The 9,993-nt window shown below is 39.1% G+C and overlaps 2 protein-coding genes across 2 annotated transcripts; both read right to left on the reverse strand.

Moving 5' to 3' along the window:
* Nucleotides 1-584: 584 nt before the first annotated feature.
* On the reverse strand, nt 585-3,736 carry LOC141803141 (cytochrome c iso-1/iso-2-like). Its single transcript, XM_074687056.1, has 3 exons — nt 3,471-3,736; nt 2,831-3,008; nt 585-1,234 (listed from the first exon to the last, which is right to left on the reverse strand). Exons 2-3 carry the CDS (start codon nt 2,997-2,999, stop codon nt 1,089-1,091), a joined length of 315 nt encoding a protein of 104 aa, XP_074543157.1. The 5' UTR covers nt 3,000-3,008; nt 3,471-3,736; the 3' UTR covers nt 585-1,088.
* A 3,964-nt stretch (nt 3,737-7,700) lies between these two features.
* npvf (neuropeptide VF precursor) lies at nt 7,701-9,714 on the reverse strand. The gene is made up of 3 exons (XM_074687446.1): nt 9,515-9,714; nt 7,945-8,316; nt 7,701-7,837 (listed from the first exon to the last, which is right to left on the reverse strand). The coding sequence occupies exons 1-3, from the start codon at nt 9,674-9,676 to the stop codon at nt 7,823-7,825; spliced, it is 549 nt and encodes a 182-aa protein (XP_074543547.1). The 5' UTR covers nt 9,677-9,714; the 3' UTR covers nt 7,701-7,822.
* Between the last annotated feature and the right edge of the window lie 279 nt (nt 9,715-9,993).

The following is a 9,993-nucleotide window of genomic DNA, read 5'->3' on the forward strand; positions in this document are numbered from 1 at the left end:
CATCGGTACATAGTGTGTGAATGAGAACAACTTGTATCCAAATCTGGTGACATCGCTGATACAAAAAATGTTATTGTTCATAATTATGATCTTTTCCAAGATCTGCTTATTTATTATATTCTAGTTCATTTGACCAATGTGTTTAAATGTCTTCAAAATTTGTCTTTGATATCTATCTTCCTTCATAGTTGCTTTTACACCATAGAGACTATTGACCTTATTTTATAAGACTCCCAAACAAGTAAGTGCTCTCAAAGCTACCAAGAAGTGTTATGCAAACTAAAGAACAAAGAGAGGAAAAATAAAATCACTTGGGACATTTTTTAAAGTCATAAAGAAAGAATTTTATTGCAGCTTCAAGTCAAGGTTTAATATTCTTCAGAAAAGAAAGAAATATCAAAAGTAAAAAACAGTAACTCAGTAAAAATGATATAAATAAACGCTCAGCTTTGTCCTTTTTAGGCCAACCTTAAGGACTGTAAATATTTTAAAATTAGTAACTTGCTTGCGAAACAATTCATTTACACATACTGAATGAAAAACACTTATGGATATAGCTGTATTTATTTTCAAGTGTAGCCTTGTACAAAAAGTCAGGACATCCTTTTGTTTAAAAAAGAGAAGAAAAAAACTCAGCTCTGTTAAAAATATTTTAAGAGTCCACCCGTTTCAAGAAAGTTAAAAAACCCCATAAAATATAAACACTGATAAAAAGACAAGAATATCCAAAAATAAATCTTTAAAGTCTCCCAGACTCACAGGGAACAAAGTGGCAAAATACAAAGTGTTCAGTGTCTGTGCAAGCAATAGTAGAACGAAAGGTAAACAAATAACCCAAAGTAAGGCTGGCCCTTTAAGAAGCCCTAACTGAGAACAGTCTGGAAGTAACAAGTAACATGAAGGCTGACTCATAAGATAATTAAAAACAGTCTCCCACACACAACAACACTGTGGCTGCAATGTTCCAAAGTAACACAATGCAAGGTTGTGAGTTTAAAAATCTACAAGCACCACACAGTTTTTTCCAAAGTATACAGTGTGGTGCTTTTGTCCACAGCTTTGTGTGTGTGAGTGTGTGTGAGAGAACATTAGGAGGTGGCATCCTTTAAATAGGCGATGATATCGTGCCTCTCCTTCTTCTTTCTGAGCCCACTAAAGATCATCTTAGTACCAGGAATGTACTTCTTGGGGTTTGTGAGATAGATGTCCAGGGTTTTCTCATCCCAAATGATACCTTGAAGAAACACAAACACAAGACTAAATGATCATCATATTTTAGTGAAAATGGCAAATATTTCTCTCCCTCACATCTGATGGCTGTGTTCAGGTTTTACCGCCTCGAGTCAGAGCAAAGTGGCTCATCCTGTTCAGACCTGCTGCTTTGACTCTAAGCTACGGAAAATGCAGGCAGCCCCAAAGCTTTGTATTAGTGACTGTACCAGATCTGTTGCACAACACTTAGCATCTAAATGCTCATTTAGAGGATGGTATATGGCACCACTGACAACCAAAGTCTTCCAAATCACTAGTTGAAATGCAAACAAATGATTGTGAATTGGCTCTTAGAGTTATCTGTAGAGGTACTTCAGGGGTACATTTTTAGTTGATTGGGCAATTGTTTGTATTTTCAAGTAATTATTCCCAAATATTTCAACTTTTACTCATGTTATTGTCCTCAAACACACATCAATGGATACACAGAAGCCAAAGATGTTATCTTTTAGTCAGCAATGAACACATTAAGCAACACAGCAGCTCTCTCAAACTGCACACAGGTTCACTCCTACACAGTAAGACCCGCCTCTGTCACTGCTCTACCAACCACACAGCCGTATTTTACATATTGGGGTCCCTGTCCCATATCTCCATCAGTTAGAGGCTCCTTGGTCTGAAAAACGCTAAAGGCCCCTGCTCATAAGCTGATTTCTCTGGGAAAGACTGGGTAAGATTTCCATTTTCATGTAGTGTATCATAACTCTTTGTGACTAGATGACACAAACAGGGCTACATGGTGGGCAATGATCAGGACTACAGCCCAACAGCAAGAGGGTCACCAGTTCGTTTCCCAGTGCACCTGGTGGGCTTTTCTGTGTGGAGTTTACATGTTCTCCCTGTTCATGCATGGGATCACTCTGGGTAACCTGGCTTCTTCCCAGTCTGACAACATGCTCATCAGGTTAATTGGAAACTCTTAAGAGTCCGAGTGTGTCAGCCCTACGATCAGTGACCAGTCCAGGGTGTACCCTGCCTCTCGCCCTAAAACAGCTGTGATAGGCTCCAGCCACTCGCAACCCTGAACAGGATAAGTGGTTTAGAAAATTGATGGCACAAACAGCTAAATGTTATTTCACTGTTTGGATAATGGGTGAAGGGATGAGTACAAAATGTTAAAACAGACACACGGCAGTAAAACTCGGTGGCCTGTTCTGTGTAGGTCCCTGACACAGTCATGCCTCTAATGACTAATATATGACTCTGAAACATCAGTGTGACTATACCTGTTAACCAGGATCAGAAGAAATTTAGCACACTGTACTCAAAAATGTGATCATTTGGTCGTTTTGAATTGCCTTAGGCGTGGGTGTGAGTGAATTGTTGTCTGTCTCATTGTGTCAGCCCTGTGATAGGCAGCCTGTCCGTGGTATTTTTTCTGCCTTTTGACCAATGAAAACTGGGATGGGCTCCGGCCTCCCACAAAAGCGGTGAAAATAAAGGATGGATGGATAGATGAATATAAGCATGATAGTTTCATGTTAATGGAAGTGTGTGCACTGCACGCATGGGTTAGGGTCCCTGTTTTGCCGGGTCTGATCTCTGGGGTCATACCTACCTTTTTCAATGTTGGCCTTAGTGTATGAGTATCCAGGAGCCTGTCCCGTCTGCCTGCCGAACAGACCCCACAGGTTGGGTCCCTGCTTGTGTTTCCCCCCCTCCTCCACTGTGTGACATGCTGAACATTTCTGGACAAACGCCTTTTTTCCTTTCTTGAGATCTCCCATAATGAGCCGCTGGAGGAGAGGAAAAGATGAAAAACAGTGAGTGTTAGAGCTAAATTTATATTCATGTCATTCTGTGTAACTCATGGAGTGAGCTGAAAGTTCAGATGACACGTCAAGTTTCATATGTTAAGGGGGAGCCCGGGGCACTTAGGCGTCCAATAAAGTTATGTCGACTTCCGGATTTGTTGTTGTTTATGTGAACACATGGATAATAACAAATGGCACTGAACTCCATCGATGAACATGCCCTGAACATGTAATCTGCGTTGCTTAAGGAAGAGGACAGGATGTAAACAGTCGCTGGGACAGATAGCTCAGTAGTTACGATGATATAACTACAATGAAACACTTAATATACACCACTTTTTAATAAGAATCACAAAACCCGACGAGGAAACACATTAAGAGCTAAAAACCGCCCTGAAAAATAGCAAACCAAAGCTAAATCCCTTTAAAAGTGTGTAACCGTACCTGGCGGGAGTGTGTAGTTCAGGAACCTCCAGGTAAAACTCCCCTCCCTGTTTCAGAGCCAAACTCCTCTCGATTGTTGTCGTTGTTTGTTCTCGAAACTTCTTGTACCCCTGGTTTTTTATGTGTAATCCTTGATGTTCCTGGGACACGGTCGGGTTTGAACCTTGATGCAGAACGATGTCAAGTTTTGAAAGGGAGTGGCTTTACCGGGTTGAATAAGATGTGATCAAACTCATTGCACAACAGACTGAGGCGGACCCAGCAGTTTCTAGTCACACCCATAGAGATTCCAGAGGCAGGTGAGGTGAGTTTGTGCAGTGTGAGAAAAATTTATCAGTGGATATTCGGTTTTAAGTGAGTTGAAACGAACGAATTAAGTAAATCATGACATTAATTGGCTACTTATAGGAGAAACGTATTTTATCATAGTTGCTAATGCTAATATCTCGAGTCATGTGCGCGCGCATGACTGACTTGTTCGTTCACTGAAGAAGTGGAGCAAGTTTCTACCTAGTTTGCATACTGTCCTCTTTTCAATGTGACTCGGAAATAACGACATGGAAATATGTTCTGTCAAAACGTTATGGACCACAACAAGAAACCACAACAAATTTGAGTTCCTGTTCAATACAGTAAATAACCTGTGGGGTTTCCATCATGTCTTTTCATCAATTAGCATGACCCAACGGCTGTAGTAAAAAAATACAGGTGTACATAAAGTGGAAGATGGACTTTACCTGCCTCAGTGTGAAAGTGCTGTGTGCTGCTAGCTCACTGTCACACAGCTAAACCTGCTTAATAGTGTTGAGTCCAAGGCTGACAGCTCAATGTGCTTTTAAATGGCCTTTTAGAATATAATCATAGTCATTTCTGGAATTTATTTGCTCTAAGAACAATAATCCCTGTTACAGTGAATTAACATTTGAAAAACTGACACCCTGTAAAAGATTGAAGCCAGTAATAATGCCATTTAATACAAAGATGGTTTTCTTGCCCTGACATACATATTGTGTAGGAGGCTAAAATCTGATTCAGTAGACTTTATAGTGTGGTTTTTCTATTAAACTGTCCAATATTCAAAAGACTGGTAGCATATGTAACACTTCAATTGCAATGAAGGCAAAAAAAAAAAAAAAACTATTTTCCACCTTGTATACAACAGCAGACCTAAAACATGTCAAATGCAAAGAGATTGGCGCATGTAAGATTCACAAAGATTTAAAGTTGATTTCAAACAGTAATCAAATCTGTCATGATTGCTGTCAGATATCAAATGTGTGTTTTTCAAAATTATGTCAACTAACGCTTTGTAAACCTATCAAATTAAACTGAGACATGGGACAATAATTCTTATTTTCTACACAATATTGTATGCCATGGTACATAGATGCATATGGCCATAAATATAATGATAACTATGCAGATTTATTTTTAAAAAGTGTCATAAATGAAAAACAAAACAAAAATCAACAACAAAAAGATACTGTTACAATAGAAATCTTGTATGGCATCCATCAGTATTTCTATGCATGTCGCTATCTAGTACATTATCTTACATGCACAGGAGAAATGTTTGGGGCACATTTGCAAAAAAAAAAAATGTTTAAAAAAATCCAGACCTTTGAAACATTTACTATGCAAATGAAGTAAAATTTGATTCAAATTTTAGAGTCAAATAAATATTTCAATGAAACACTGTTTTTTCCCCCCTGATATTTCTATCACTTTCTTGACCTTAACAAGCTGAACTGTTTGGACCACTTGTGTGCTTTGTTATATATACTATATATGATTTCTGAGGGATTTAAAGGGACTGTTGGGGCTTTGCAGTAAGTGATCTTGAAAAAGTCTCCCTTCTTGATATATACTTGATCGTAATCCACACTTTACAATGAGAAATAACAGTGCCTACATATAGCTGGCTACTAAACTACAGTACAACGTTAGCTTGTTGTCATGTTTCCAATCAACAGTGCTACATAACTGTTGATAATACCTTACCTCGTTGTGTTGTAGCCAGTAAAAAGTTGTCATGGATAGAAAAAAGTTCTGATCTCCATTCATCTTTCAAACAAACACACGCCTTATTAAGAGTTACGTCCTCACAACAGTGTGTGTGAGACTCTGGGGCCAACAGGCGTCGATAATTAAAACAGATGCTCCTCACAGCATTTTTAAAGGCTTTCTGAGGTCTGGACACTCCTGTATGGGTTTGGAGAAAAAAGTGAGGACACACTATCTTATTGTATATTGTAATGTTTTCATTTGCCCTCAAAATTATATTGAATATTATTCAGGGTCTGAAATTTTCTTTTAATCTTAATTTGGTTTGGGGGATTTTGATAATGTTTTCTTGATGTTTGTCTCCCTCTAGTGGCCAATCCCAGTACTATCGGACAACTTCACTCTTACCCACTAAGAGCTGAGGTAAAGTCTGTCTGGTCACTCACCACAGTCCAGTGGCGTATCCAGGACATGTTTACCAGGGTGGCCAGGATGGGACACAAATTGCTTTATCCTCTACTACTTAACTCTGTTTTGGTCTTCAGTGTAAGATTAAGACATTTGATTGTTTATGCCATCACTTTTGTTACCCTTTGTATTATTTTTTCAGCCATTCGCTTGTTAGTGTTAACAGTAATACTGAATACAGGTTTTTGTTTTACTGTTAGATCGTTTTCTCCCATACCTCTGCCCTCCTATATGTATCAATTTAATTATTCAATCCCCCATCTTACACACACTCAAACACTGCCACTACATCCTCAAGCTTAATTTAATTAATTTACTGCCACACAAATTGTTGGCTGTTGAAAAGTAGCTTGTTTGTTTTGACGTCTTATTCTACGGTTGACATGTGGTGGTTAGCTTAATTGCTGGTTCTGCATATTTGGTAGTCCCCTGTATATGGATTCTCAGATTTGTGTTTGAAGTCATTGAAATTGACAGAAACTTCCCCGTGGGTTGGCACAGTAGGCATCTGAACACTTAACTTTTCCCTGTTTATTTATTTATTTATTTTTTTTTCTTTATTGATTTAGATAAGTGACTGCTCTGGCTGCTCCTCTTCTCCTTCCTTTTCTGCCATCTCTCAGTGAACTGAAGCATGTCTGTGTGTGTGTATGCAGTGAAGTCGCAGGCAGGGATTGTTGAGTGACGACATCAACAGTTCCTCCGCTTCTATTGGTTGACACAGACATAGCAGCGTTTGGAGATGGCGTCACAGTCTGATCCTTACAAGTGTGAGATGAGACTGCAGGAGAAAGCTCTGCTTCAAGCACATCAATAGGAATCATTTTAAAATATTTAATGTAACTTTTGCATTCGCTACCGCGCTACATGACCAGAAAATCAGAGAAGCGATTGAGACATTCTTTCTTTTTGTAAACAACGACGCTACCATGTTGTTACTGAAAAATGTAGTTAAACTACTAGCGATGCTATTTGATGTTACTGCCCAACACTGTACCTCTCAATTGTCTCAATCTGTTTTTCTCAAGTCACAATGAATGCTGTCTCCGTCCTGTTTCGCTGCAGCAGGTGACACGGAGATGCAGCGTGCTCATCTCGTGGCTTTACTGATCCCAGACCTGCATAATCACTGGAAAAAGCTCCGCTGATCAGAAATCAGCTCTCTGGAGCCTCAATCCGACCATATTGTGGTAGTTAAAAGTGTAAAACTGACTCTAGATCAGTCAGTCAGCCATCACCATTGATTGACAGCGTTTCTCTTGTTTCTTGTGTTGACGAACTTGGCCAGCTACCTATCAGATCTGGGGTGGCCAAAGGGGTGGCCAATGAGTTTTCAGGGGTGGCACGGCCACCCCAGGCCACTCTCCAAAATCGCCACTGCCACAGTCAAGGGTGAAAATGCAGAGTTGTGTTTATTGCCACACTCTTGTTTTTAAAGAAGAGCAGATGTTGACTTTGCTGCATATTTGAATAGTTAGGATATCTATTACAACCACTTTAATTCCTGTTTATCCACCACAAGATGAAAATAACAGCCCAAGTTGTCACTTTCCAGTGTAAATTATAGTTTGTTACAGAGAGTTCACTTTGTTTTAATGATATGTGATACATATCCTCAAGGTGTTTAAAAATTGATGTTGTCCTTTTGGCAAGGACAGATTTGTGAGAAATGTCTTTTATTCTGAAGAAAAAGAATCAACCAAACCACCAAGTGCTATAGCTTGAAAGTTTTATTTTTTACTTTCCTCCGTCACAATACATTTTTTTAATTACTGAAAGAAACTCATAGATTTGTAAATCATAGTACCCAGATACACTCATTGCCATTCTTTATATTGTTTTTGTCCTGCATCTCCATCTCTTCTGAACTGTCTGTGAAGTCAATGTCTCTGCTCCTGTGGGAAGAAAACACACGCTTCATGTCTAACAGATTTCACTGGTCTGAACGTGTCAGGTAAGAAAAGTACATTTAAAACAGCTGTTTTGGCTCAGAGGTTCCTACCTGTGCACGTGGTTGTTTTATTAACTGATCACCAATCAGAGTCTTGTAAAGCCTCCATTTCAGACTGCTCCTCCCAAACCTTTGAGGTAGCACTACATCTGCCTGCTCTTGCCTTTTGTGGCACTCTGTGCACATATGAACCGTTGGCCAACCCCGTCCAAACCTTTGCGGCATGTTGGGGTTTTGGCCTTTGTCATTGCCTGAACCCATCTGCCTCCCAAAGCGCATGGGCATGTTGGCGTGCAGGTGGAGGGGTTTGGGGGTGGGTGGATATAGCTTGATGATGGAGGGGAGGCTGATTTTGCTTTTGGTGGGTGTTGGCTGGATTTTGAAGCTGTTGGGATCCAGACTCCTGTGGAAGTCACTTTTACCCTGTGAACATAAAAAAAAAAATAGACTGAGACCAAACAGGTTAGAGATGATTTGATTTGCATTTGAATCTTCTGTAAGAGACTGATCTTCCTGTCATTTCTGATGATGTTTTCTGTTCTCATTCGTGTTGCTTTCCTTATCATGGGAACTTAGAGACAGTTAATCGCTCAAAACAACAGGTTAAAATATCTTGTTTTTCTTGAGTTTTTTTCTTTTTACTAAGTTGGTTGTTTTACTCTTGTACTGATAAAATTTTGCTCTTAAAAACAACAAGAATCCATCACATTTTTCCACTTGGAAGTAAATTGGCCACTTTCCATTAACTGGTCCATACCTTGGTCTGCAACCTTTTCGATCAAAATAGCCATTTTTCCATTTACTCCCATGAAAGAAAAGTGGTCTGGAGCAGCTAAACAAAACACAGCTTGTAAAGTTTTATCCTTTTTTAAAAAATTTGAGCCTGAAATAACATAGAAAAATCCCAAGCAAAAGTGTAGTGTGCATGTGTAGGCCTACTTTGAAATTAATTTAGCATTGGCCCATTTGAATTCCTTTTCTATGTTTGTGTAAAATTGATGAAATAAAAACTAGCTTGCTTTAACATAAAAAGGAAACAACAAAGATACAACTGCATCATGGTATCTTTCTAAAAACATGAGCATAAAATTAGGAATATTTTTTTTGTCTTAAGTCCATTTCAGTGCGCTGTATGATCTTCTCTCTGTCAGCGATGTGACTTTGATCTCACTTTTCCACAGTAGCTCCAAAATCTCTCTCCTTAATTTCTCTTCAGTTTGATACTTTTCAGCAAATGCTATGTGCTTGTTCTAGAAATGTCTTTCAACATTATATTTTTTTGTTGTTTCCTAATTACTTGCCACATACCATATGCATACCTTAGTTGACAATTTTATTATTGTTTTTTAATTAGATGAGAAAAAGGTAACTGTGCAACAAACTAAACAAAAACAGAATAATTAAGAATTTAATAAAGCACAGACAAGGCTATTTCTCTTGACAATTAAACTGCAAAACAAGAGTTGAACCAATTGCTGGAAAAAAAAAGGATTAATCTTCTCTTCACTAGTGATGATTTTAAAACAATCCAAAAATTATAAGCCCTACAAGGAACCCCAAACCCTTCAATCTTCAATGTATTTTTACACACAACAAAGAAAAACACATCCATCTTATTTACCTGCTGGTGCAAATGCTTCCTCACTGTGTGTCTCCCATCATCGCTGCTCAGCAAACTTCTACCACCGAGGGCTGACTTCCCCAAAACCTGTGGGTCAGTTGTCACTGTCCCAAAGAGCCCCCCCAGCACTAGGAGGACTGACAGAAACACTGTGACGGACATGTTCACAAACACTGACTCCTCTCTGGACAGAACCTGCCTGCATGCCTGTATGCCTGTATGCTCTACTGACCACGCTGACCTGTTATTAAAAACCCTAGAAACATACGTCACATACATACATCACACTCACCCTCATTTAACCCACGCAAATACCAGCCTCAATGATCACCCAGCTCTGAGGAATACATTAGAAAAGGCATGTATGTCCTAATGAGGCTGCTGAATGGAGCTTATGGCGTATTCTCCTCAAACAAAAACACAAAAATATATACTCATTCACTCTCAGTGGTGTAGGGATGTGAAGTATCTGGTGCTGT

The sequence above is a fragment of the Halichoeres trimaculatus genome, unplaced genomic scaffold (genome assembly GCF_033239565.1).
Source record: "Halichoeres trimaculatus isolate MK-OKI-2021-1 unplaced genomic scaffold, fHalTri1.1 fHalTri1_scaffold_14, whole genome shotgun sequence".
NCBI classification, from domain to species: Eukaryota; Metazoa; Chordata; class Actinopteri; order Labriformes; family Labridae; genus Halichoeres; species Halichoeres trimaculatus.

What these genes read in the sequence shown, in the direction of transcription:
- LOC141803141 (XM_074687056.1), bottom strand. Translation starts at nt 2,999, where the DNA reads ATGGGAGATCTCAAGAAAGGAAAAAAGGCGTTTGTCCAGAAATGTTCA. An exon ending in TAAGGCCAACATTGAAAAAG is followed by an intron (nt 1,235 to 2,830) that starts GTAGGTATGACC and finishes TGTTTCTTCAAG; the next exon opens with GTATCATTTGGGATGAGAAA.
- npvf (XM_074687446.1), bottom strand. Translation starts at nt 9,676, where the DNA reads ATGTCCGTCACAGTGTTTCTGTCAGTCCTCCTAGTGCTGGGGGGGCTC. An exon ending in GGAAGCATTTGCACCAGCAG is followed by an intron (nt 8,317 to 9,514) that starts GTAAATAAGATG and finishes TTATGTTCACAG; the next exon opens with GGTAAAAGTGACTTCCACAG.